Genomic DNA, 27284 nt, shown 5'->3' with positions numbered 1-27284 from the left:
CTTTTACATATGAATAATATGCTTTAAACCAAATTTATATTATTTATTCATCATTTCCCAAGCTTTCCAAGTATTTTTTGAGTCTTTTTTCTCTTTTCTTCAGCAGTTGATACCTCAACACCAGCGCCTGCGCTCTTGTGAAGTTTGCGCTCTCTAAGAAGTCATTCGATATCTTCATGAAGTCGCACACTCCTTTCGACGTGATGACCCATCTCAAGTCGTCCGAAATTCCGCCGATTTCGTCATCGATTAATCTCAAAATCGCTTTTCTTTCGTCCGGAATTATTTCGTAGATGTAATATTTGCCATCTTCGTGTTGAGATATCACAAGAAATATGTTGTTGTATGAACGCATTGTAATGATATCTTTGATTTGCGTAATGAAAGTTTGTTCATTTGTTGAAAGAATTTCATTATATGAACATTTCATCGCAACAAAAAAAATGTTTCCTTTGTAATCTGAGTACAAAAGATCATTTTGGTAGGTCGCAAGAAATTCGATTTCTGTATTACATTTGGCAAATAACGATTTTTTGTTATTTATTATATTGGCAGATAATTTAAGTCCATAAATTTTAGTTTCTTTGATAAGGTCATTATACGTGGTATAAATGAGATCAAAATAATTGTTGTTTTGTGTAGGAATAAAAGTGATGGCATTCGTAAGAAGATCTGTAGTCAATAAAGAATTGTTGTTGGCTGCAGTAGGAAGCTGTGTGTGATAAAGCTTAGATTCTTTAAGCATAAAAAGTTGGTCATTAGTGTTTGGAACCCATTGAATTAAGGCAAGTTTGGGAAATCGATAAAGAAGAAGAGAATTTCCTTCAAGGTTATTGTCATTAAGATTGAAGTTACCTACATAGATAGAGTACCTAGTGTTGTTTAATTTTCCTTGAGATTTAATCATGAACCAACGAATTGAGCTTTCTCCTGGAACTGTAGAGAAGTGAAAATCTACTACATCTTTCCCGTATTGTATTTTAGTTTCAAGCATTTCAGGTGAAATATTAATAAAATGATTTGGGGAATCTATTCCAATTAAAATTGAATTTTTAGTGGTTAAATTGGAATCCATGTCATGACCATTTTCTGTTTGATGTGTAATTATGTTTATTCTATTCTTGAAAATTTTTTCTTTTCTTTTTTCATTCATAATTTTTGGCTTGGTGTTTTCTTAGCCTTATTCCTATGTGCATTTATTATTTTATATTAGAATTGTACGTTTTAAAACGAATCGCTGATAGTGTAATGGTTATCATGTAGGATTGTCGTTCCTGTGATCCGGGTTCGATTCCCGGTCAGCGAGTTTTTTTATTTTTTTATATGAATATATGTTTAAAAAAGAAATCTAATTTCTCTAATTGCATTTTCATTTAATAAACATATTACGAAACATTATTTACAAATAAACATTTCTACAAAAAAGGACACAATTGCTTCAAGAACTTATTTGATGTTAATTCTTCTGTTGCGCCCACAATGAACTCCACATTTCCACCATACACTTTTCTTCCCAAATTTCTTATCATTCCGACTTCAACTGAAGTTACCCCTCCAACAAAGAACACTAATACTCTTTTCATTTCATCTTTTTCTCTTTTTACATTTTCACCGTATTCCATAACCTTAATTTTATCTCCGATCAATCTCTTCAATTCCGAAATTTCATTATTTACAACATTTTGCAAAACTTTCACTACAGGCGGAATGTACCCACCGAATGCAGATCCAATTGGCTCTAAACTTTCCATATCTTCTCCTACATCAGCGAATAATCCTAATGAAGAAAGGCATCCCTTAATCGGCAACTTCATTTCCAAATGTGAAACGTAACCAATTTTTTCCAAATCGATTAAAACTTCTTGAAACTTTAGACCAAACTCAGCGCAAATTGTTTGCTGGAATTGCATAACATCTTTTGGATTAGATGAATAACCATAAGCACTTTGTAGGAATATTAAACGTAGCGCATTTAACCAATCATCATATAAAGTTATAATATTCTCAGCAAAGTCAGTTGTTTTACGTCCATTAAAAAGAAGTTGAAATTGCGATTGGACAATGGAATCAAACAATGGATTATTGTCGTGAAGTTTCTTAACAGCATTATTCGCTAGTCCAAAAAGTCGTTGCAATTCTTCGCGAATGTTACTAAGTTCATTAAGATCTTTAAAATGATGTGTAACTTCATGCGAATTAACAGAGTTGTTAAGGCTTGTAAAGGTTCGATCAATTTCTTCTTGGATGTTACGGACAAATTCACGAGTTTTACCCCATGAAAGCATACGTAACGCACGAAAAACAGAATTGTTCTCGGAAAGAATATATGTGTTGTTGTTATCGTCTTCGATTATGTTATAATCGGAACGAAATGCGTTTTTAATGAAACCTTCAAAATGCACTTCAGTAAGAAGTGGAGTCGTAAGATCAAAAGAACGGTCGATGAGAATGAGTGAATCAATCTGTGGTAGTTGGGATTGTTGAATATTTGGATTTTGTTCAAGAAGATATTGATATGATTGATCAGATTTAGATCCAATGCAAATGACATGGGGAATAGAGCCAAAGGCTTTCATAATACAAGAAAGAGAAAGAGCTGTGGACTCAATATAACTGAAATCTGAGTCTATTTCGATTTTGTGAAATGAATTGCGGCAAGGAAGAAGAAAATAATCATTGGAAATTGGTAGGAAATGAGCAGGAAAATCATGTACTGAGATTTCATTAACTGGATCTGTTGGTATTGAGTTTTTTAGAAGGATAAAATCATTACTTTCAATTATGTTTTGTATGATTGAACTACATTTGGAAATGATAAAAAGAGATTTGTTATAGTTTGGTGTAGTTTTAAACACATCAACACATGATTGAATTAAATCTGAATCAGATGTCACAAGAATTATAAGGGTACCTTTTGAAATTGATTTTTTTACACTACTTAGTTTAACGACTGACTTAAAATATTTATTAATAATATTTGGATCAATTAATTGACGAAAAAAAGATGTTAAATCATCCGGAAATGAAAGATATCTTGGTTCTGGATACATGACGGCAAGTTTTTCAAATAATTTTGATGCTCTTTCTTTAAAAATTTGCATTGGAAAACCAATTTGTAATTTTGGAATGTTTTCCATTTCGCCGAGCTGTCACTTTTATATCTACAGATGTGAAGTGTTAAGAAACCGTTTAAGCCGAGGACGGTTTTGACGGTGGTCGTTCCTTTATCAATATGCAAATCTTCGTAAAAACACTTACAGGAAAGCATATCACCCTTGAAGTTGAGCCAACAGACCGCATTGAAGATGTCAAGTCCAAGATTCAAGATAAGGAAGGTATCCCACCAGATCAACAACGTTTGATTTTCGCTGGTAAGCAATTAGAAGATGGTAACACACTTCAAGATTATTCCATCCAAAAGGATTCAACACTCCACTTAGTTCTCCGTCTTCGTGGTGGCGGTGGTAAAGATAGCTATGAGCCATCACTTCGTCTTCTTGCAGAAAAGACAAACGTTCAACGCAGAATTTGCCGTAAGTGCTACGCCCGTCTTTCTGCACGTGCCGAACAATGCCGTCACAAACGCTGTGGACATTGCAAGAAGATTCGCGCTAAGAAGGCTGGAAAGGATTAAATTTAAGTAAAAACCTTTTCACCATAAATTGTCATATTTAACATGTTAATGGTTTAATAACCTTTTAATTCATTATCGATCATAATATTTTTTGAATTTGCATATTGTGTGATATATATTTCAATAGAAGGATCTTTAAGGAAATTAGAAAACATATTATGTTTGACTTAAATATTTTTTTTTTCTCTTTGATATCAAATACAATTATAAAGATATTATCTATTTTGTAAGCACCGTTTGTTCACAATGGTTATCGAAATTATTGTAAATAAATTTAATAGCTGAAGCATTTACAACTCATTTGAAAACATAAATGCCTACATTAGGCTTTCGTGTTTAAAATTACCAATACCTATTTGAATCTTTTCAAACAGAATTAAACGACAAATCTGAAAAAATATTTCATCGATAACATACTTTTAAATTAACACATTCGTAAGTAACATTATGCCCAAACAAAAGTGAGCACATTGCGTTAGAAAAAACAAAATATTTCAATCACCAAATTTAATCACTCATTTCCACTAATTCTTCCTCTTTGTTCCTCGCTCGACAGTTCTCTTTTTTGTTTCATTGATTCGTTATCCAGCTGCTGTCTTTTGATTATTTCGTTTCTCTCTTCCTCGCTTATGTTGCTCATCATTTGCTCGTTCTTGAACGCGATGTATTTCTGTACCCATCCTTCGTTGATTTCCAGTTTCCTCCTTTCGACAACTTCGTCGTAGTTCGCAGTGTATCTTCGCGTCACGTCGACGCATTCGTGTTCTCCGACAGCCACTATCCATTTGAGCTTTTTGCCCCATCCGCTTTCGTACGTCATTGGCTTGTCGATGATGTTCTCGCAAGAGTCAATGTGCACAAAGCGCTGCTTTTGTTCCGACCAATATTCGGTCCACGCGTGGTCTGTCCAATCCCGTACATAGCGCACAGTGAAGCCCAGCGCCCGAAGAATGGCGGTGAACGCATTAGCATATTCGCCGCAGCGTCCTGTACGTGTCTCGAGGAGCTTGGAGACACTGTTTATTCGTGGGAAGCGAGTGATCGCTCCACAGATTGTGCATTTGTGAAGTTCGGTCTTGCTAACTCCCCACTTGGACTCTTCATATGTGGGAAGTGTGGCATTAAGGAGCTTGGTTTCATCGGATCCACAGCAATGACATCGACAATTCTTGGTCCAATGGAAAAAGTCTTCTTTAAACCAGCGAGTGATGGCGACAACACGAGCTTCATCATCAAGGCCTTCAATAAGCTCAAATGGAATAATGGAAAGAATATTGGCAAGAGTTTCATCATCTGAATAATTCTCAAATGTGTTGATGGCAGTTTGAAGTCCTATAACAAAACTTTTGGCAGCTGGAGTGAGACGCGTGGTCTCATAAACAATGGATGGTAAAATATTATTCATTGTATTATTGAGTTTGACCATGTCTGATTTTGCTAAAAATAAAAATTTGGGTTTTTGTGGTCCAAAACAAGACGACGCAGAACGGTTATCAATTGGAAATTCGCTATTTGCATATAAAGTATAAAGAGATTTATCACCGGCCATTTGGAATTGTTCTTTAACAATATTAAAAACGTCAATAAGAGTTGCATTCTGAGGTATTTTGATTGTGGATGATTGCTTCCCATAAACACATGTTATAAGTAAGTCGGAAGACATCTCAGTATTAACGGTTTTGACACAAGTAAATTGGCCAAACAAAAAACAAAATTTGAACTTCCTGCTGATTTTTTCTTCAATTGTTATATTAATTTTGTATAAATTTATAAAAGCACAAGATAGCCTATAAATAAGTGTTCATTATGGTGTTCTTTGAGTGATCATAAATCAAATTTGATTTGCACAACTTGGAAAAAGTTATCATGGAATATTGTTTCTTTTAAATACCATCATTAATTTAATTAATTTTTTAGTTTTATGTTTATTTAATTTTCGATTAATGAAAATAAATTTTTTTATACTTGTCAATTTTATTACGATTTTTATTTTATATATACTGGTTACTCAATAAAAAACTTGGAATATTCCATTCGAAGGTATTGACCAAACCCTCTTCAACTCCATCATGGCATGCGATATCGATGTCCGTAAGGATCTCTACGCTAACATTGTTCTCTCTGGTGGTACCACAATGTTCAAAGGTCTCCCAGAACGTATGGAGAAGGAAATGGTCCGCCTCGCACCACCAACAATGAAGATCAAAGTCGTCGCTCCACCAGAACGTAAGTACGCAGTTTGGATCGGTGGCTCCATCCTCGCATCAGTCGCTAAATTCCCACAAATGGTTATCACACGTGACGAATACAACGAAGCTGGTCCAGGAATTGTCCACCGCAAGTGCTTCTAAACAACATGAATTGTCAAATTGATTGTTTTTGCTTCTTTTAATACAAATTCTTTATGATGAAATCTTTATTCATTAACATTGATGTCAACTAAAAGTGTTTACAAGTAGAACATTATCATCAAATTATTATTAACCATGTAATTGAACTGTGTTATGTCTGAAATGATTGATGTAAATATTTTATTAATTTTTAAAAATTATATTACGCTATTGATTCTATTAACACGAGTTTTGAGTTTAAATGTTTCATGTAGGTTTTCATCTTGGCAATGCAGATCTCTGCCCACAGAGCCACATATTTTTTGTATGTAAATCGGGCAAGTCGTTTGTTTTTGGTTTATAATGAACAGAAGATGAAAGAGCGCAATGGATTTATTTCAAAGCAAATGAATTCATTTATAAGATTGAGATAGCAGCTAAAATTACTGATCGGGAAGGAGCTCAAATTAAGAATGGAGATTTGAAGAAGTTCACAAAAATGGTCATGGAGTCAATTGGTAATGGGCCTTTTGGGCTCAGAGGCATAATTGATAAAAAACATTGTTAAAGAAGTTTTAAAGAAATGTATCGTCTAAGTAATAAAAGAAAACAAAAATAACAAATTTATATGTACTTTCAAATTAATGAAATTCCTTCGTCTTTAATGCCAGCAATTCCCCTCAAATCAAAATGCTTTTTGATATGATATCCGAAATGAATAACGATCAGCAGTCAATGTTAATTAAATTCATAACCGGCTGTAACCGCTTGCCGATAGGCGGTTTGAAGGCGTTGAAACCCGAAGTTGTAAATTTTCCACATGAAACCAAAGGAACATCGCAACTGGGAAACACTTCTATCAATAAATCAATCAATTTTTAGTTTGAATGAAGAAAATTTCTCTCGATCTTTAGGTTTAATAATCAACAAATTTGATGAAATCCATCCTTTATCTTATGACTTAATTATTATTCAAATGATATATTATTCCTTTGTAATTAAAAATAATAACGTAGATTTATTTTTGAATATTATAAAAGAAATAAGAACATTTGAAGAGAGTAATAAAATCAAATCCAATATATATGATGTATTTGTACGATTTCTTAAAAATAAACATACAGATGTATCATATTATCTACTTGAATCTATGATTGAACATAATTTTCTTGAACCAAACATTGTAAAAAACAACCATATTGTTGATTTTGTACATTATATGCTTAAAGCTAAATTACCAATCTATTTAAGGGAAAATGATTTTGTAAATTATGAAGAACTATCAAAGAATGATTGGGAATTACATAAGAAATTAATTAGAGAATGACATAATCCAAATGAAATTGTAAAAATAATTCGAAATGATGAAATCGAAAAACTTCAAGAAATATCATCACAAGAAAACTTTAATTTTGATCAAAAAATGTGCAATGTAAATAATTTCCAAATACTTATATGGGCATCCTTTTATGTAAACATATAAATCGTCATATTACTTCTAGAGCATGAAAGCATTGATACCCTGTTGCCCTCAAACTTCACCCATTTTTGAACGTTAAGCCTTGACTCTGTCGATATAATCGTTTAAACGATCAAATACGAAACAAATTATTTGGCCAAGTAATCGATAAAATTTTGTTTCACCAGGAGAATTTTGTGATTTTTCATATATAATAAAATTTGAAAACTTTAAAATCCCTCATTTTTCACAACAAAAATTATACATAAAACAAATATTGCACATTAAGGAAAAAAAATTTTTTTTTATATGATGATTTTAAGCATGTAATATAAATAAAATGTAGTATATTAGATAGAAAACAAAGTTCCAAAATTTATATTGTCGATTTTGAGAAATTATTGATTTTTGAGACTTTGAAATTCTGAATAATAACGATATTTTTAATTTTCCTTGAAATTTCGTTTTTAGCTTACGTTTATTTGTTATAAAATACTTTTTCTTATTATTGTTTATGCGCATTTTGATTCTATTATAGTGAAACCAAAAATCATGGAAAAATGGTCAAAAATAAAAATCTTGTTTCAAACTAGTATATACCAAAATATTTTTGTTGCAATCTTGCATTCGAAAGAAGTTGAACTTTCCAATTTTTGAATATAAATACGATGATTTTTCATTCATTCAATCCTATCGTTAAAAAGTGAACTCATAAAAATTGTGTTCGTTTATTTGAGTGTGTCTGTTTGTCAAAACATATTCAAAACTTTATTTTCAAATGGCGAACAAGACCGACATGAAAGTCGTCCTATTGGGCGCATCCAATGTTGGAAAAACATCCCTTATAAACCAGTACTGTAATGGCACATTTGTGGAAGATACCATCTCTACGATTGGTGCTGGTTTTTTTACCCATACACTTACTATCAATGATACCGAAGTTACAATGATGTTATGGGATACAGCTGGAGAAGAAAGATTTAAAGCTGTAGCACCAGCAATTGTCCGTGGGGCAAGTGGTGTTGTTCTAGTATTTGATCTTACAAATCCGTCTTCATTCAGTGATATTGATTCTTATTATGATATGGCACTTGAAAAGTGTTCGTTTGATTGCACAAAGGCATATCCATTTCTTTTACTCGGAAACAAATCTGATCTTCAATCAAAATCAATTTCACAATCTGCAATTGACCAATGGAAAGAACGAAACAAGATCAATTTGTACTTTGAAGTTTCTGCAAAAACAGGTGAAAATGTAGATAAAGCATTTTACGAATTTTTAAAATTAATTTTGGAAATAAACAATGCAGAATCATTGTCGAGTGCTACTCAAATAACTTTAACCGGAAACCAAAAAACAGAACCATCAGGTGCGTGCTGTAAATAAACATTAATGTTTTTTTCTCCTTTCATTTTTAGTAATTTTTCTTCATTCATTGTTAGCAACAAATTCTTCTTGAATTATATGTTTCATTTCCAGAATTTAAATGGATCACAAACATTTGAAGAAAAATAAATAAACGGCCGAATTTGAGATGGAAGAAGATCAGCCAATCCCAGATAGTTTCAGTTTAGATTCACTGGTATTGACTCGTCAAAAAGAGCAAGAACTAAATGAATTTGACACACCAGAAGAAAGCAACCAACAAGAAGAAAATCACGAGGATGAAAAACTTTTTCAGGAATTTCAGGAAGGAATTAAGACTCCTCCATTTTCATCATTTCCACATCAAGTTTTTGACTTGCTTGCTAACCAATTCGAAAGAGTTCCAATCGTATTCCCTAGGCTCACTAAATGGCTTTTTTGTGCATTAGACTCCCTGCCTGCCAGAAAGATTATGGCTTCTGAAACAGTTCTATTTACGTTACTGCAAGAAATGCTTTTAAGTCCTCAACAGCATCATATTCTAGGTCCAATCACTCACCGCTACGGAACCCGACTTCCCGACTACTCTATATCTCTCCCATTGTATCTTGAATTTTTGTTTGAATCTGCTTTAACATGTCACGATACTCTTGTTTATTTTATCAGTTTTCTTCACCCACAAGTATTCCAAGAGGAGTTCACTAATCCTCGCTGTGCACACTCTGACATAGTTCTTCTTATTCTTTCTTCCTTATTCTGCAATGAAGTTCGGGAATCATCACATATAATACATGTCATTGATTCACTCAAATCTTATCTAAACGAAATACCACCAGACGAACTCACAAAAGTCATAGAAAATTTGTGCAAAATACTTCCATATGACCACCCAGAACTCATTTTCCCATTTATTTCCAACATACCTCTCGATGGAAGCGGTGTTGTTATTGTTCATTCCATCTGTTACAATGTCATTGCAAATTATTTGTCGACAAATATTTCATCAGCAGATGAACTAATCTCCTCAATACCAAATCTCAAAAAGTTATGTGACTCTTCTGATAAAAAAGACAACGCTAAAGCTGATGTAGTAATATATCTTTTGGAGAAACTATGTATTTCTTCAATTAAAATGAATAATATGTCAGTTCAACAAATCGAAGAAATTGGGAAACAATTACGTTTTCCAATCGCACACGAATATGGTACGTTCGTTGAGCTGAAAGAACATTTATTTGTAACTTCGAAACAAATTGAACTATTATGCGCATTTGTTGAAAAAAAATCAGAATAAATATATTTACTTGTTTTGTTCAAGCCTCGAAAGGAGGGCTTCATGTTCCTCACGAAGTTGGTTTGAAACTCCTTGTATTGATGTAAATAAATTGTTAATAACATTTTCTACTTCTGGTGAAATACGGTTTCGGGCACCCCGTTCTTTGGCAAACGATAACTCCAGCTTAAGCCTCTCAATTTCATTCTTAGTCTGAATTAAACGTTTTTCTTGAACGAGTCTGACTTGAGAAACATACTTTGTAAAGTCGCTTGGTGATGACACAAGTTCCTCAATTGATTTTTTGGTGAAACTGTTTGAATCAGAAATTATTGAATCGATAAGTTCTTCACAACCAGCTATTAATAATTGCATATCTTTAGATTGGAGTTTGTCATTTGGGAGAAAAACTGGAGAATCGAAAATAGAATCGTTTGTTTGTTCTGTTCGTGTATTCCCTACACTTGATATTATGGATTTGGATGTGTTTTGTTTGATATTAGATTTCGATTTTGAAGAAACATTGTTAAGTTTCCACCGAAGATTTGTCATCCTTTGCGTCTGTTTGGTGATTGAATTGTCTATTTGGGTGGTGACTAATTGGTTTTTTGAATGGAGCAAATCCATGTATGACATGAATTTGTTAATAATTTCCTGATTCTGTTTTTTGAGTTTGTTGTTCTCTTCTATTTGTTGGTCAAGTTTTGTTTTGAGTTCGTTTTTTTCTTTGATTTGAATTATTAATTGATGTTTGAGTTTAGTATTTGTTGCAACAAGGGATTTATCATCTGATATTGTTGTGAGGTTTTTCTTTCTGGCCAGTTTTAATGGAGAATGATCTGAAGCAGATAAGTTGATTCCAGATTTACTAGCAAATGACTGGGCACCACTCATGCTCATTACACTTTGTATTTGCTTGGAAATACTTTCATTCTCTTTAGACAAGTTTTCTATTTTTTTCCGAAGGTCTTTTATCAATCCACTGGTAGCAGATAATTCAGATGAGTTTTTGGATGATCGTGGTGTTTTAAGAATTGATTTGTTCATGTTTTCATATATTTTTACAAGAGTGTCTTGAATTTGTTGAGCTTCTAGTTGGTAATTCTTGACAGCATTTTGAAATTCTGTTGGATCAAATTCTGAATTTAAAAGAACAGAAGTAGATTCGGAAAGGTTATTAATTTCATCTGTTAAATTTGGTAAAATGAAAGAGCTGGAATTTGCTTCCATCCAAAGATTACGTTTAAAATTTAATTTTTAACGGACAAAAAAGAAAACTTTTACCAAAAAAACTCTTCAAACATTAAAATATATGCTTCTTAAAATATGTCATTAATGCTTTGATTTAAGAGATTTAATTACAACTTTTAAATTTTTGTTACGTTTATGAGAAAATATTTCAAAAAGATTGATTTTTTTTTTTAAACCAATGATTTACTTGACATATTTACAAAATATATTGATTAGCTAATGTTCAAAAAATTAATGCGGAAAGCTTTCACATATCAATATTTGTAGAAACATCCATATAAAAGTATTAAAAAATATATTTTATTAGGTAATTATAATTATAACAAAGTTTAATGATTAATGAACCTAGTTATTATCTTCCTTTTTCCCCAGCTTCTGTGCAAGCTTACGGTACTTTTCAATGTTTTCTTGCGAAATTTCAGGATTAGGTTGAATTCCTTGGTACAAATCATATTCTGAAATATCAAATTTCGTTTGATCAAGCTCTTGAATTTTTGTATCAATGTCATTTCCATCAGTTTCGTCAAATAATGTATTTGCATTATTATAGAGGATTTCTATCTGTGAGTTCATTCTTTTTGATTTTTGGGTTGAACACTCCTTTTCACATCACAATTCACTATGGGTGTACGTTTAAATATAATTCTCAAAGTCTGCTTGAGTATGGCACATGAAGCTAAATTACAAAAAAGATGTAGAAAATGCTCTACAAGACTTTAGTGATTTCCATAAGTTTGATACATCTATTGGCCCAAGTGCTGAAATGCAAAAAAAATTGCCATTACTTGAACAAAATTTAAAATTTCTTCAATCAGATGATGTTAATGCTCAAATACAATCTTTGAAATGGCTTTGTGATTTTTTTTGTGAGTGTAATTTTTTACTTCCTGAAGGAGCTGTTCTTTTTATATTACATTTAACACAATCACCTATTCCAGAAATCCACACAAACTCAATACATCTTATATGTCTTCTTTTAAGTTTCCAATCACCAATGACAGACCTTATATTTAACAATAATATTATTGCAATTGCAATTCAAAACTTTCCTTCATCATATTCATTTGGCATCTTCATCAATCTTTCCCTTTCTTCTCCAATTTACCGAGAAGCCCTTATTCAAGCCGGCATTTTCCAACAACTATTTTCCATTCTTAATGATCCAATGTCATTATATCATATTCAAGCTATTCATCTTTCTGACTCCCTTCTTTATAAACTTGAAGACTTTGACTATAGTAACTTCATTGATGCCTATATTTCCTTGTTCCAAATACTTTTTTCCAAGATCAATACATCTGATGCATTACTTCTTCATCAACTTCTTCGATTTATTCGAGATTTTATTGAAGCAGATCAACGATTTCTTTTATATTTTGTCAACAACAACTTTTATCCACAAATTTTATCACTTGATGTTACTGATACAAATTGTATATATAACATCATCAAAATATCAGATAACATTTGCTATTATTTTAATGAAGGAATTCCTTTTCTAATACAGCATAATATCATTGAGTATCTATCAAATACTTTATTAAATTCTGATCAACGTATTGTTGAGGTATCATTTTATTTGTTGAGCCAAATGATTTTTGAAGATAATTCTATTGCTGATTTGTGTGTTGAGTCTTCTTTTCAAAGAATCGCAATAGCAAAATTTAATGGTGAGTCAAAGCATCACTTGAAACAAGCTGCGTATGAGTTCTTGTGTCAACTAATGCTTAACACAACTGAGAATTATTATGTTGAGTTAAATGGTGATAGATGTATATATGTATTACTGAGTTATATATATCTGTGCGAAGAAGAAAATAGAAGCGATATGTGCGCTGTCATCGATCGGTTCTTGAAAACTCGCGCAGAAGATGAGATCCAACTGGTGATGAGTGAAATGGAAGGCGAGGATGACTTCATAGAGTGGCTGGAAAGAGGAGCAGAAGGCAACGACGAGGATGTGGCGGCGCTGTCTGAAAGTTTACTACAAAAACTGTATGAAGACCCTGAATATGACGATGAATAAATGTGTAAATTTCGATGAAATAATTTTTATTTTAGTATATAAAAAATTGTACATCTTAAGCAAAAGAACTTATTCATTAATTATTTTCGATTCAGATCAGTAATTATTGTAAAAAAACTTTCTTTGTCTTAGTTAACATAATCCTTTAACGGAAATCGAAAATTAATGAGTCTGAAAAATTCTTTTTCTGTGTTACGTTTCAACAAAAAAAAGTGTGTATCATAAAAAGTGACAAAGCTTCTCAAAAAGTGGCGTTGGGGAAATTTACATTTGCCACTTTTGATAAAAATTTTTTTGAATGAGGTAACAGTTTTTCGCTCAAAAAGTACTTCCTAATCATGTTAATATAATCAGATCTTTACTTTACTTTTGCATTTCTTCAGTCGAACCAAAATATGTTTTGTTTGTCACCACGCGAAAACATAAATTATTCATATCACAAACATTCAATCTAATCAAAGAAGTTTATTATCACTTATCGACCACTGCCAACTTCTTCAAGTGCTCCAAAAATCCGGACAGTGATTGTTCGTCTGTCTTCAAATCGTAGAACGAAATGTTCATTGACGGGTCGTTTGACGGGTTGCACTTTGTCAGCAGGTACCTCGACTGCGACGAGTCCTCATCGCACACGACGAGGGACGGCGTCGGGAACCTCTCCTCGAGGAGCCTCTTTGCCTCCTCCAGGGGCTCCTCCAACGCGCTTTTCAAGTTTGCGTACTCTGGCTGCTCCTGATACCTCTGATCTCTCCACGCTGCGATGTTTGATCCGTGCCAAATGAGCACTCTGAAGTAGGTGTCCAACAGCAACACGCAGTCGGGCTTGAGCGATGATATGTCGAGTATCACCGGCTTTGGCGCCTCGCTTAAGCTGTACCTCAATAACGTCGGCTGGATCATGAACAATGAATTTGTGACTTCTTCACGAAGTAACGAAGCGCGGAATGACGTCGTTTGGTCCGGCGACATGTTAAATGTGCTTAGGAATGGGGAACGACGTAAATGGAATAAGAACTGTGGAAGGAATCGGAACTGTTGCTTAAATGAAAATGACTGCGGTTGATTCGTTGTATATGTGCCGAATTTCCGTGAGAAGCGAATTAACGTTGAGTCTAAATAACGGATCGCTGTTGTTGTATCTGTTGTTTCCGCTTTGATCATCGATAGTTTGGATAAAATGATTGCGGCTGCTTGTTGATCAAAGCCTTCTTCAATACTGTTTTGATTAGTTGTTAAGTCACTGAACTTTAATGGTGAAGTAGTGACTCGTAATCGCATTAACCCGGATGTAATATGTCGATATTGGGTAACAATTTGGACATATCCTTGAGTCTCGGCTAAGATGGGATCGTTCTTAGGTTCATAGATATCAAAGAAAAATGTATATGATGTTGATGGTAATATACCAGATACTTTCCATTGAATAGTTCCACCAATCCCTATCGGCTTCTCTGAAACTGACGGCGCCGGTTTTTCCATTGAAACACACGGGCCGATACAGCCTGACACTCTCAATTGCTTTGAAACATGGACGGTTATGACGCCATCGGCACCAGCGTCTCTCAAAATTCCGCCTTCGAAAAACTTTGAAATTGATTTCGAGATATTTTCGTCGGAATAAGTTTCAGCAGATATTAAAAATCCTCCAGTAGAATGTATGACTGGACTAATTTCTAATAAACCAGTTTCCTCGAAAGAAGCTGATATGTAATTTATGACGACGTTATTCCTTGTCGCACGTTTAGCCATTTCATTAAAGAATTTACGCGATTCGTTATAGAAAGGTGCGTTTCCTCCTTCGATATCTTTGTGTTGACGAACAATATCAGTCACCTTTAAGGACGCCATCGTCCCAGGACCTTTAGTAATCGGGCCAGAAGTGAATAACATGATTTGTGTATTAGAATGAGGAAAAAGTGCCTCAAGCAGTGAAATGGTGATGTCCAAAGCAGCCCCAGTGCAACGTGAAGAGCGCTGGCCTTTTGGTACTGGGAATGGATCAATTTCTAGGTTGTCAATGATGGATGTAAGCATTTGCTCGGCATCTGCCATTGGTATTACAAATGGATTATCGATTTCTTTTGTATTTGAATGAATGGAAAGATATTCTTGAAGCTGAAGTGGGGTATAAAGCTTTTGGCCATTGAATACATACGAACGTGGACATTCTATAAAACAAAGTTCATGGATGTACACAAGATTTCCATACGAAATGAAACCTACCAGTGATGTTGGAGGAAGAAGAGAAATGGATTGTAAAAGGAGTGTTTTAAGATGTGGAAGTTGGGATGCTAGGACACAAGTATCAACAACAAAAATAAATATTGGTGGATATGTGGGCGGTGAGTTAAGAATATATTCAATGGTAGAATACTCAGGAAGGAGCTCAGCTGCTAGTTGCGTTTCTGTCATTTCATGATATGATTGAGGTAAAGGAGATATTGAATTGCAAATGGGACAGCTCCATGTTTTTGAATTAAAATTGATGCTTGAGTATGGATTAAGCACAGCACGACAGTGTTGACAAATGACAGGTTCATACTGACAGGGTTGATGTTCCATTATTTGTTTTAATGGAGTATAAACGCATCCAAAAGGGACGCTACATGCATTAGCATCTTGACGATTTGTTGGAAGTACGTTCCATGAGAAACGTATTCCGTTCATATCTTCAACTTGATTGAAGTCCATTGCAAATATATTGTAAAGTATTTAAATCATTTCTTCTTCTGTTCGGCAGGTTTACGATGTGGGTCACTTTTACTTACATATTACATTTGTCCGATAGGCAAATTCAATTGATCGATTTCCGATCGGAAAAATACTATCGTGATATAGAAAATTATGTTTCATAACGGTTATTAGTTGATTCAAAATTGTGCGGTTTACAATAAATAAAAATTCATTATGGATAAGAACAGTATATTGAGCAATCCGAAAAATTAGCAAAAGTCTAAGGCATAAAATAAAATGGTCAATATAATAATTAACATTTCATTTTGAAATAAAGAAATAATTTCCAAACAACATGCCACTTACTTAATAGACAGCATGCTGTCGCCTCGGCTAAGGTGATCATAGATGTTCCCGAACGTGTGTTTTGGTCCGCTCCTACGTCGCTACCAAATGATACTCATTAATATTACTCTCTACATTCCATCAAGTCATCAAATATTTATGTTTGTTTTGTTGTGCGCCATATTATTTTACATCAAGTCATCAAGCATTTATGGTTTCATTTATGAGCGCATTCATGATTTTCAGTGATGACAAAGCTGAACCAAAAAATGTCTGAAGGTTTAGAAAGCGTCATTCTATCTGATACATGTGTCGGATGCAGAATCATTCAAAAATGAGTCATAATTGAACCCCAGAGCTGAACAAAAAAATGCTTATTCCATTAGTTTCGAAAATCACTACTGAAACCACTGTTTTTTCATGAGTTTCAACGTAGAACAGCTTGATCGGTTTCGACTGAAAAAAATTAATATTTCGCTATGAAAACATAAAAAGACAAAAATAAATTTTATTAACCACCAAGGAAAAATAAGAAAAAATACCACAATTTCCACATTAATTCATATATGATATTTAAACGTAATGACATCGATTTTTTAAGAATATTTAATGTTGGTTAAATCCCATTAGAGATTTTGAAGTATCTATGATTTTTATTTAGTATTCTCTAATTTTTCGATTATTTCGATACACATTTAAAAAAATGTATTTATATTATAAAATCAATAAAATTCATATTTATTCTTTAATTTGATACGATGTTCATTAGTTTTATAACTATAGGTAAATTTTTTTTATTAGACGATTTTAGTGATTATGGTGTAAAATAAATAAAATATTCGCTTTTTTTGTGCTGTATAATATAATGATAAATTTCATATATACCATATAATAGTTCTTAATGTGAGGATATGGGGAAAATTTTTCATTTTATTTAATACACTATGTATAATTAGATAGACACTTTCGAGACTCGAAAAAAAATTCCCGCGCAGTAAACTTCAGAAAATTAATAATAACCCCTTAACGTACAAGAATTTTACAATAAAACGAGAACCTCAACGTTTTTACGAGAACGTTCATACTGACATCACCAAGTAAAAAAAAAATTTAAATTTTCATCATTAAAAATAATATTTATGAATTTGATTTCCATGTACAAAAATAATAGTCATATGTGTTGATTCGTTATTAATATTCGATGTTTTTACATAAATTTTTGTGAATTTGTTGGTACAATTATGTCTGCTTTAATAATGTAGCATATCTTGAAAATATATTTAGGGTCTATTTTACAACCGTCACACATTGAATACTCATTCAAAAAAGTGGTATAAATAGCCAGACGTACTCACAAAATCATTTTAGTAAATCATACGAAAAGTCGTTTTTTGAGCTGGGGCCCTTAACAGAGTTAACTCATCTTCAAAAATCCGTGACTTTTCTTTACTTTTGAAAGAAATTCAATGGTTTATTCTTACGGATTTTTGGTTAACGTACAATAATCAAAAAGTAGAAATAATATATTGAATTACAAAATTTGATGCAAAATGTTTGGGTGCTGTATTAGTGGGCTAATATTCTGCATCGAGTGTTGTATCAGGAACTTGTAACGACTTTCAATCTCTGGGGGCGTCCGATTGACGAAAAATTTTGATATTTTGATAAAATCGTCTCCAAATTGTGAATGATATATCATTTTCATATGGTCTTCAAAAAACGTCCAAGGGTTATCTGCACTCAAATAAATTTGGTATTTTCATCTATATTTTTTGGGTCGTGTGCATTAACAAAATGTTTTAATATACCCCACAGGTTTTCTATTGGGGAGAGATCACAACTATTTGGTGGCCAATTATTTAACCAAACGCACATCGCATTGAGAAAATCTTTCGTATAATAAGAGGTATGAGATGGTGCTCCATCTTGTTGCCATATCCATTGACGTTGGCCAGAAATGTGATCAAGTGTGGGAAATACTGAATGAGTTTTTGAAATTTCAACATACTTTTTTGAATTCTCGGTTCCATTAATAAAAATTAAATCGCTTTTATAATCGACCCCAATAGCTGCAAATACCATAACTCCTTTTGGAAATTATTCTTTTAATGCTATAATCTGATCTGAGGTTTCGCCGTTTTTCCGCCAAACCCATTTCCCGTCTGACCTTAAACAAAACCGCGATTCGTCGGAAAAAATGATTTTGTCGTATTGAAAATTTAGGTCATTTAGTATATCTGTTAAAAAAATTTATGCGTTTTGATATCTGTTGTTCACTTAAATTTTGACACACTTTACAAGGTTTCCAGTTATACTTAAGTTTGTGCCTTGCTCTATTTATTGAAGTTGGAGATAAAGGTAAAATCAATGATAATGATCCCTCACTAATTGTCGGATCAGCAGACGTAAAAGCATCAACTTGTTGCATCATTGAATCTGTAAGCTTTGTTGGCCTTCCTCTTTGTGCTGGAGAAGGACATTCTTTATTTTGTTTATAGTAATTTAAAGTTTTATAAATTCTTTCATTACTACAATGACAAACATGTGAAATAAATTTGATTGTGTTTCCTTTGTTTTTAAGGTTTAAAATGTTCCATTCTTTGGATTTCGATGGGTCATATACTTCGTATTCCATCTAAATGACTTTTGAATCGCTATTTGGTCTTACGGATTTTTGGAAACAACCGAAATAAAACAAGTTTTGATCGTCATATATTGAAAAAGCTACGCTTATCGTAATACAGAAAGCGGAATGGCCGTATAGTGGATTGAATGGCCGTATAGTGGATTTGTGATAGCACATATAATTCATATCATCATGTGAACAGTTATGTAGAAAAAGTGGGTTTCCGATAGAAACGATACAATAATTGAGAAGAAAATGTGAATTGATACATTCAATTTCACTATACGGCCAATTGAGTGAAAACGTTATGTTTTGTATATTTTACATTCGATTTTTTGATAGAATTGATAACAGTTCAATAGAATTATTTTTAAGAATGAAATGTCATCTTTCTTACAATGTCAGGGTTTCAAAAAATTTTGCTCTGCAAGCTCCTCTTAGCACACATAACAATAACACAAGTTTTATTCCAGATCTTGGGAAAAGATCTGGAAATGATCAAAATTATTTTTCAAGTTCGCAACCTCAAAATATCACAGTACAAGCTCCTCTTAGCACACATAATGATGATAGAAGTTTTATTCCAGATATTAATAAATGCATCCTTTCTCAACATCCAAATCTTGCTCAATTTGTGAATCCAAATCCTGTTTCTAATAATGTTTCTTCTAATAAGTAGACAGAAAAAAGGCAAGAGAAGAGAACGAAAATGTTTGCCCTGCTGAATAGCTTTATAATAAGTAATCCTCAGTGTGCAACCGTTTTGATACAGGAGTTGATAAATGCATCGACTAACGAATCTACTCTTTCTACGAAACAGGTAATGATTTACATGGAAAAACTTACTGGAAAGACCTTCGCACAAATAAGAGAGAAGCATAAATTATGTGGTGATAAAGTTGTTGGACGAATATTATTAAGAACAGCTTGTGGGAAATATTGGGACAAAAACTTAAAAGGAGGTAGGGAGCCAATCCTTTCTGATTTGGATATGAAGAAGTTCATAGATATAGTTCATGAAAGAGAAAATGATATAAATTGTTTGTCAACATGTGATGCAATGAAAATATCAACAACTCTCATAAAAGAGAGAGCTGAAAAAGCCAGAAAACTATTGGAAATATGCAACTGCAAAAAAATATTGACGAGAATGAGAGAAATTGACTTGGCTTCGAAAAATGGCTAATACAAATAATCTAAGTGTGGTTCCTGCTGCTGAATCGGAAACATTAAGAAGAATTGCTTGTGATAAAGTTGCAATAGAAGACTTTTTTTCCAAGCATTCTCACCTACTTAAGAGGAATCCTGCATTAATTTTTAACATGAATGAAACTATGGTTTCATCAAAAAAGAAATTTAATATATTGGTAACTCAAGGCAAAATCCCACTTACAGAATCATCTTTAGTATTTCCACACATCACTGCTTGTATAACGGTATCTGCAAGTGGATATGTTATGAAACCATTGTTTATCCTAAGGGATAAAAAAACATTGAGTGGGCTTGAAGAAGTCAAAGAACTTGGGCATTTTGCAACATCACCAACAGGTTGGTCCAACAAAAAACTATTTACTTACTGGGCATATACATTCTTAGCTGAAATTCAAATTTATAGACTTCAGCTCAAACCAGAATCGAGAAAACAGAGGATTCTTTTGCTGGTTGATGGACATAAAAGTAGGGCCAATTATAATGTTGCAAGATCATTTGAGATGTTTGGGATTGATATATTAGTATTTCCTGGGCATACTTCTCATTTATTACAGCCTTTTGATGTTGCTATAGCTTCACCATTGAAGACAATATATAAGTAAAAGTTATTGCAATATGAGCTAAGTTTATTTGGTGGTACTGATAGAACTCAGAGGAATCTCAAAGCTATAGAATTATGATGATAAAATGTCTGGTATCTGCATAATCAGATACTGCTTCAATTGATAATATTCAAAGCGGGTTTAGAGCCTCAGGATTATATTCATTAAATCCAAAAATTCCTTTATCTAGTCAATATGCAATGGACACTTCTCTAAGAACCAAATTTCCTGAATTATATGACAAAATTCAAAATGGAAATTTGGTAAATAATCACCATTTGAATGGAAGCCTGGAAAACTTGAAATTTGTTTATGAAGTAGAAAATAATAGTAATTTGACGACCATTGAACCAGTTTATTTTCTAGAAAAAATGAAGAGTGATATCAAATTTTTGTATGCATATACTGAAAAAATGGGGTAAATTTTGACACCTGTTCCAGATCTGATCATAAAAAATATTAATGGAATCAAAAGAATTTACTTGGACGAAAAATATCGTCAAATAAACAATTAGCATAAAATATTCTATTGTTATATATGTTAAAAATGAATGAAACATTTTACATAAACAATGTTGAGTCTGTTGAATCTATTTTATTCAGTTGGACAATTTTGTTGGTTTAAAAAATGATAAAATATAAGCTAATAATCTCATTTTGTAAGAAGGAAGTAAAATCAGTCAAAATATGTTTATAATTTATTCTTATAATTTACTCTTATGGTATTCAATATCTTTGATATTTTAGTCAGTAAATTCTAAATATTTGACGAGATATACTTGTTTTTATTTTTATCATTCGATTTTGAATAGCATTTTTTTCTATGGTTTACATCAATAAAGGTGAAGTGATAATAAATTTGAATAGTTTATATAATTTCATATGACCAAATAGTAATTCAAAAAAAATTGTGATGTATTCAAATCACTATACGGCCAATTCAATGACTACCGGTTCATTCCGTTCTCTGTAAATTAAATTTAAATGAGACACTGTCAACCAACTTATCCTCTTATAGATTATTTTTTAATTTTGAAATTATTCGTAATGTATCTAATACATATCAGATTTTAACATATAAGAACAATAGACAAATTTTTATGAAGATATAATAATTTTTTTAAAATTTTTATTTGAATTTAGTCACTTTCCATTCAAATTCGTGTACGATACAATACACAAACGGTCATCTAAGCAAAGACTGGATGTACCAATTAACCACATCTAAACCAGTAGATACAAGTATTGTTGAAAAAAATGTTTATAATATTTTTATCTTCTGTTTAATTGTGTGATTGGTGACCGTTAATAATTTGATAGAAATTTCCGGCCGATGGACATTTTTTTCGGCTTGCAAGCCGGTTATTCATATATGACGGTTATTTTTTTGACAGAAATTTCTGAACGATGGACAGATTTTCGTGTCCGGTACCGGATGGGAATGTCCGCATAAGTGCTGTTCTAAATAATTTAAATAATTTCCAAATATTATTTTGAAATATCAAATTATTAAAACAAATTTTAATTAAAACAAATAAATATTTTTAGCATTAATATCAATTCCTTCTTGTTCAAGAAGCAATTTAACTATTTCTGTATGACCTTTTTCAGATGCTAAAATAAGTGCTGTTTGAAATAATTTAAATAATTTCCAAATATTATTTTGAAATATCAAATTATTAAAATAAATTTTAATTAAAACAAATAAATATCTTTAGCATTAATATCAATTCCTTCTTGTTCAAGAAGTAATTTAACGATTTCTGTATAACCTTCATAAAATGCCCAAATAAGTGCTGTCCAAAATAATATAAATAATTTCCAAATATTATTTTGAAATATCGAATTATCAAAATAAATTTTAATTAAAACAAATAAATATCTTTAGCATTAATATCAATTCCTTCTTGTTCAAGAAGCAATTTAACGATTTCTGTATAACCTTCATAAAATGCCCAAATAAGTGCTGTCCAAAATAATATAAATAATTTCCAAATATTATTTTGAAATATCAAATTATTAAAATAAATTTTAATTAAAACAAATAAATATCTTTAGCATTAATATCAATTCCTTCTTGTTCAAGAAGTAATTTAACGATTTCTATTTTGTCATATTTAGATGCTCAAAATAAGTACTGTTTGAAATAATTTAAATAATTTCCAAATATTATTTTGAAATATCAAATTATTAAAATAAATTTTAATTAAAACAAATAAATATCTTTAGCATTAATATCAATTCCTTCTTGTTCAAGAAGTAATTTAACGATTTCTATTTTGTCATATTTAGATGCTAAAATAAGTGCTGTTCTAAATAATTTAAATAATTTCCAAATATTATTTTGAAATATCGAATTATCAAAATAAATTTTAATTAAAACAAATAAATATCTTTAGCATTAATATCAATTCCTTCTTGTTCAAGAAGTAATTTAACGATTTCTGTATGACCTTTTACAGATGCTATGATAAGTGCTGTTTGAAATAATTTAAATAATTTCCAAATATTATTTTGAAATATCAAATTATTAAAATAAATTTTAATTAAAACAAATAAATATCTTTAGCATTAATATCAATTCCTTCTTGTTCAAGAAGTAATTTAACGATTTCTATTTTGTCATATTTAGATGCTAAAATAAGTGCTGTTCTAAATAATTTAAATAATTTCCAAATATTATTTTGAAATATCAAATTATTAAAATAAATTTTAATTAAAACAAATAAATATCTTTAGCATTAATATCAATTCCTTCTTGTTCAAGAAGTAATTTAACGATTTCTATTTTGTCATATTTAGATGCTAAAATAAGTACTGTTTGAAATAATTTAAATAATTTCCAAATATTATTTTGAAATATCAAATTATTAAAATAAATTTTAATTAAAACAAATAAATATCTTTAGCATTAATATCAATTCCTTCTTGTTCAAGAAGTAATTTAACGATTTCTATTTTGTCATATTTAGATGCTAAAATAAGTGCTGTTCTAAATAATTTAAATAATTTCCAAATATTATTTTGAAATATCAAATTATCAATATAAATTTTAATTAAAACAAATAAATATCTTTAGCATTAATATCAATTCCTTCTTGTTCAAGAAGTAATTTAACGATTTCTATTTTGTCATATTTAGATGCTAAAATAAGTGCTGTTCTAAATAATTTAAATAATTTCCAAATATTATTTTGAAATATCGAATTATCAAAATAAATTTTAAATAAAACAAATAAATATCTTTAGCATTAATATCAATTCCTTCTTGTTCAAGAAGTAATTTAACGATTTCTATTTTGTCATATTTAGATGCTAAAATAAGTGCTGTTTGAAATAATTTAAATAATTTCCAAATATTATTTTGAAATATCGAATTATCAAAATAAATTTTAATTAAAACAAATAAATATCTTTAGCATTAATATCAATTCCTTCTTGTTCAAGAAGTAATTTAACGATTTCTATTTTGTCATATTTAGATGCTAAAATAAGTGCTGTTTGAAATAATTTAAATAATTTCCAAATATTATTTTGAAATATCGAATTATCAAAATAAATTTTAATTAAAACAAATAAATATCTTTAGCATTAATATCAATTCCTTCTTGTTCAAGAAGTAATTTAACGATTTCTATTTTGTCATATTTAGATGCTAAAATAAGTGCTGTTCTAAATAATTTAAATAATTTCCAAATATTATTTTGAAATATCAAAATATCAAAATAAATTTTAAATAAAACAAATAAATATCTTTAGCATTAATATCAATTCCTCTTTGCTTTAAAATGTATGTAACAAGTTCAATATTTCCTGAAAATGAAGCAAAAACTAAAATATCTTCTGGAAGTTGATTATTTTTAAGGAAAAATTTTACAAGAAAAATATTTCCAATTTTTGCTGCTTCATTAATGATATTTTCATTAATTTTCATTAATTTTCATTCCTCCTTTTTCTAAATATGTAAAAATTTCATAATTAAAATATGAAACACATATTTTTCCTAATTCTTTTAAATTATTATTATCTTCAATTTTATTTTCATAAAGATAATAAAAAATATCATTTCGATGAAATTCAATTGCTGTTTTATATGCATCTTTAAATGATGAATGATTTTGTTCACATAAATGAATAATTTCTTCATTTCCACCTGCAACTGCATATTTACCTGTGTTATCTATTTTAGAATCATTCATAAGTAAATATTTAAAACATTTAACTGATCCAAAAAATGCTGCATAATCAATTAATGTAACATTCCAATTGTTAATAAATGAACATCTTTCATAAATTGATTTTGGAATAATTTGATTATAATCGAATTCATTTTGTGATGATATTTCTTGTAGTTTTTCTATTTCATCATTTCGAATTATTTTTGCAATTTCATTTGGATTAACTCCTTCTTTAATTAATTGCTTATGAAGTGCAAAATCATTCTTCGAAAGTTCTTCATAAGAAATATTTTCTTGATTAAAAAAATATTTATATCTAACTAATTGATCTTGATTAATATGAACAAAAAATGGTTCACATTTATTTTGGATGATTTTTGATTCAATTAAATTATACTTAATCATATAATTAAGTAAATAAAATGATTCTTGAGTGTTTTCTTGAAGAAGAAATTGAGAAAATAAATTTATTATTTTTGAGTTGATATTATTATTTTCTTCATATTTTTCAATTTCTTGTAATAATCTCAAATATATATCAAAATTATTACTATTAATCAGAAAAGAGATATATATCATTTGGCATATAATGATATCATAAGATATTGGATATTCTTTACAAAATTTGCTGAGAATAATATTTGATGATTGAGGAAAATTATCTATATTCAAACCAAAGATTATGTTCTTGAGCGTTGTAAATGTTTCCCATTCGTTTTGAGATTTCTGGTTTGTTGTTGCAGTTTGCTTTTGATTCATTTTGAACGAATAAACTACTCAATAACTGGAGCATGTGGAAATGGTGCCAGTTAACCGCCACAAACTTTTTGATATATGGGGTACCCCGGAATGGGTTGTTGTTTATCAACTTTTTCAATTCTATCGTTGGGTACCCATTTCACGATATTACTGATACATTCAAATTTTCATGGAATAAAATGTCATATTTTCGGGATAAGGGTTGAAGAAATGTGACGGTTTATTCTGAGAGGAACTTTTTGGTTGTGAACAAAAAAGTGTCTATTGTTATGGGTTTTCATACAAAGAAAATTTTTATAGTGTTCCATTTTAAATAGTTATACGAAAGTATCGATATGGAAAATGCTAATAATTTAAAACCCAAATTAAATGTACATTATGCTTTTATCCTGAAAAAAGTCATTTGTTTATTTTACTTCATTGCTAACTTCAACAATGGAGATTTGCATGTGAATTGTTATGTGAAAATGTTGGAGAATGGAGTGCTACAAAACCCTGTAATTCGTTTAGGAGGAATTTGATAATCCTATATATACTATCCTTGCAAGAAGGGTGCACAAAGAATAAAAACTATTATATACATGTTGTTTTAAATATCTTGTTATCCATGTGGAAAATGTTTGGCCCATTTACAAAAGTGACATACTGTTCTGCATGTCGAACGAAAATTGCACTCAACTCGCCCAAAGCAATCCGCAATGGTCAAACTCTCTCTTTTTTACAGAGGATAAAAATATCCTTTATTCATCGGTTGAAGGTATAACTTCAGAACAAATTCAATCTTATCTTGACTCTTTCAAAGATTATGATGATACAATAAAGGCAGGAATCACTTTCAATGATGTCCACTATCATGTTCATCGATTTTATGATGGAATAATGTACGGAAGAGCTGATCCAAATACTAACCGAACTGACGGATTCTGCTTATATAGAACGAATAGAGATGGAAAACAACCACTTTTCGCTTTGATTACTTACGAACTTCCAAATGTATCAGCTAAAATTATACCTGAAATGGCCAAACAAATCGAAGCAATTAAAGATCAAATTCCTTAAAAATCATCTGACTAAAAATACTCCTTACTTTTAACATATGCTCTTTAATTAAGTTCATGTATTTTTTCTTTGCATAACTTTTTGTTTTTTCATTTATATATTAACATTTAAGTTTTCCTCTATTATATGTTATTTGGAAATATTTCCTGAGTCAAACTTGATCAGGAATTGATTTTTTTTAAATGTTTGATATGTATAAGTACAAGAGCATACAGAAAACGAATTAAAATGTAAAAAATCAAAAATTTTAATGGATCATTTATATATAAAAAAAAATATACTCGTAAATATTTATTAATAAATAAATTTAGTCATATAATTTAAATATTTTGAAAATATTTCTCTTCTTTAAAATCTTGTTCAAATGGATCTTCATCAATATTTGAAAGGTTAGTAAAATTATTAAATGTAATATCTTTATTATTATTATTGTCTTCATTCATACTTTCATGACTACTTTGTTTTTTATTATGAATACGAACAAGAATAAT

At 30.7% G+C, this 27284-nt stretch overlaps 11 protein-coding genes across 11 annotated transcripts; 6 read left to right on the top strand and 5 right to left on the bottom strand.

The window, feature by feature from the left end:
- Positions 1-43: 43 nt before the first annotated feature.
- GO595_002241 (uncharacterized protein) lies at positions 44-907 on the bottom strand (the record flags this gene model as incomplete). Its single annotated transcript, XM_067915129.1, has 1 exon — positions 44-907. The coding sequence occupies one exon, from the start codon at positions 905-907 to the stop codon at positions 44-46; it is 864 nt and encodes a 287-aa protein (XP_067777927.1).
- Positions 908-1415: 508 nt separating this feature from the next.
- Positions 1416-2576, bottom strand: GO595_002240 (Sec1 family protein; the record flags this gene model as incomplete). The annotated part of the gene is made up of 1 exon (XM_067915128.1): positions 1416-2576. One exon carries the CDS (start codon positions 2574-2576, stop codon positions 1416-1418), a length of 1161 nt encoding a protein of 386 aa, XP_067777926.1.
- Positions 2577-3232: 656 nt separating this feature from the next.
- GO595_002239 (ribosomal protein L40-like) lies at positions 3233-3634 on the top strand (the record flags this gene model as incomplete). Its single annotated transcript, XM_067915127.1, has 1 exon — positions 3233-3634. One exon carries the CDS (start codon positions 3233-3235, stop codon positions 3632-3634), a length of 402 nt encoding a protein of 133 aa, XP_067777925.1.
- A 511-nt stretch (positions 3635-4145) lies between these two features.
- On the bottom strand, positions 4146-5297 carry GO595_002238 (peptide-N(4)-(N-acetyl-beta-glucosaminyl)asparagine amidase; the record flags this gene model as incomplete). The annotated part of the gene is made up of 1 exon (XM_067915126.1): positions 4146-5297. One exon carries the CDS (start codon positions 5295-5297, stop codon positions 4146-4148), a length of 1152 nt encoding a protein of 383 aa, XP_067777924.1.
- Positions 5298-5703: 406 nt separating this feature from the next.
- GO595_002237 (actin) lies at positions 5704-5985 on the top strand (the record flags this gene model as incomplete). The annotated part of the gene is made up of 1 exon (XM_067915125.1): positions 5704-5985. The coding sequence occupies one exon, from the start codon at positions 5704-5706 to the stop codon at positions 5983-5985; it is 282 nt and encodes a 93-aa protein (XP_067777923.1).
- Positions 5986-8201: 2216 nt separating this feature from the next.
- On the top strand, positions 8202-8810 carry GO595_002236 (small GTP-binding protein; the record flags this gene model as incomplete). Its single annotated transcript, XM_067915123.1, has 1 exon — positions 8202-8810. The coding sequence occupies one exon, from the start codon at positions 8202-8204 to the stop codon at positions 8808-8810; it is 609 nt and encodes a 202-aa protein (XP_067777922.1).
- Positions 8811-8958: 148 nt separating this feature from the next.
- Positions 8959-10083, top strand: GO595_002235 (uncharacterized protein; the record flags this gene model as incomplete). The annotated part of the gene is made up of 1 exon (XM_067915122.1): positions 8959-10083. The coding sequence occupies one exon, from the start codon at positions 8959-8961 to the stop codon at positions 10081-10083; it is 1125 nt and encodes a 374-aa protein (XP_067777921.1).
- Positions 10084-10089: 6 nt separating this feature from the next.
- GO595_002234 (uncharacterized protein) lies at positions 10090-11292 on the bottom strand (the record flags this gene model as incomplete). The annotated part of the gene is made up of 1 exon (XM_067915121.1): positions 10090-11292. The coding sequence occupies one exon, from the start codon at positions 11290-11292 to the stop codon at positions 10090-10092; it is 1203 nt and encodes a 400-aa protein (XP_067777920.1).
- A 1015-nt stretch (positions 11293-12307) lies between these two features.
- Positions 12308-13339, top strand: GO595_002233 (uncharacterized protein; the record flags this gene model as incomplete). Its single annotated transcript, XM_067915120.1, has 1 exon — positions 12308-13339. The coding sequence occupies one exon, from the start codon at positions 12308-12310 to the stop codon at positions 13337-13339; it is 1032 nt and encodes a 343-aa protein (XP_067777919.1).
- A 471-nt stretch (positions 13340-13810) lies between these two features.
- On the bottom strand, positions 13811-16006 carry GO595_002232 (Sec23/Sec24 trunk domain containing protein; the record flags this gene model as incomplete). Its single annotated transcript, XM_067915119.1, has 1 exon — positions 13811-16006. The coding sequence occupies one exon, from the start codon at positions 16004-16006 to the stop codon at positions 13811-13813; it is 2196 nt and encodes a 731-aa protein (XP_067777918.1).
- Positions 16007-26388: 10382 nt separating this feature from the next.
- On the top strand, positions 26389-26793 carry GO595_002231 (uncharacterized protein; the record flags this gene model as incomplete). The annotated part of the gene is made up of 1 exon (XM_067915118.1): positions 26389-26793. The coding sequence occupies one exon, from the start codon at positions 26389-26391 to the stop codon at positions 26791-26793; it is 405 nt and encodes a 134-aa protein (XP_067777917.1).
- Positions 26794-27284: the final 491 nt, after the last annotated feature.

The sequence above is a fragment of the Histomonas meleagridis genome (genome assembly GCF_020186115.1).
Source record: "Histomonas meleagridis strain 2922-C6/04-10x chromosome Unknown contig_16, whole genome shotgun sequence".
Lineage (NCBI taxonomy): Eukaryota > Parabasalia > Tritrichomonadida > Dientamoebidae > Histomonas > Histomonas meleagridis.
This window is presented reverse-complemented; position numbering and strand designations above follow the sequence as displayed.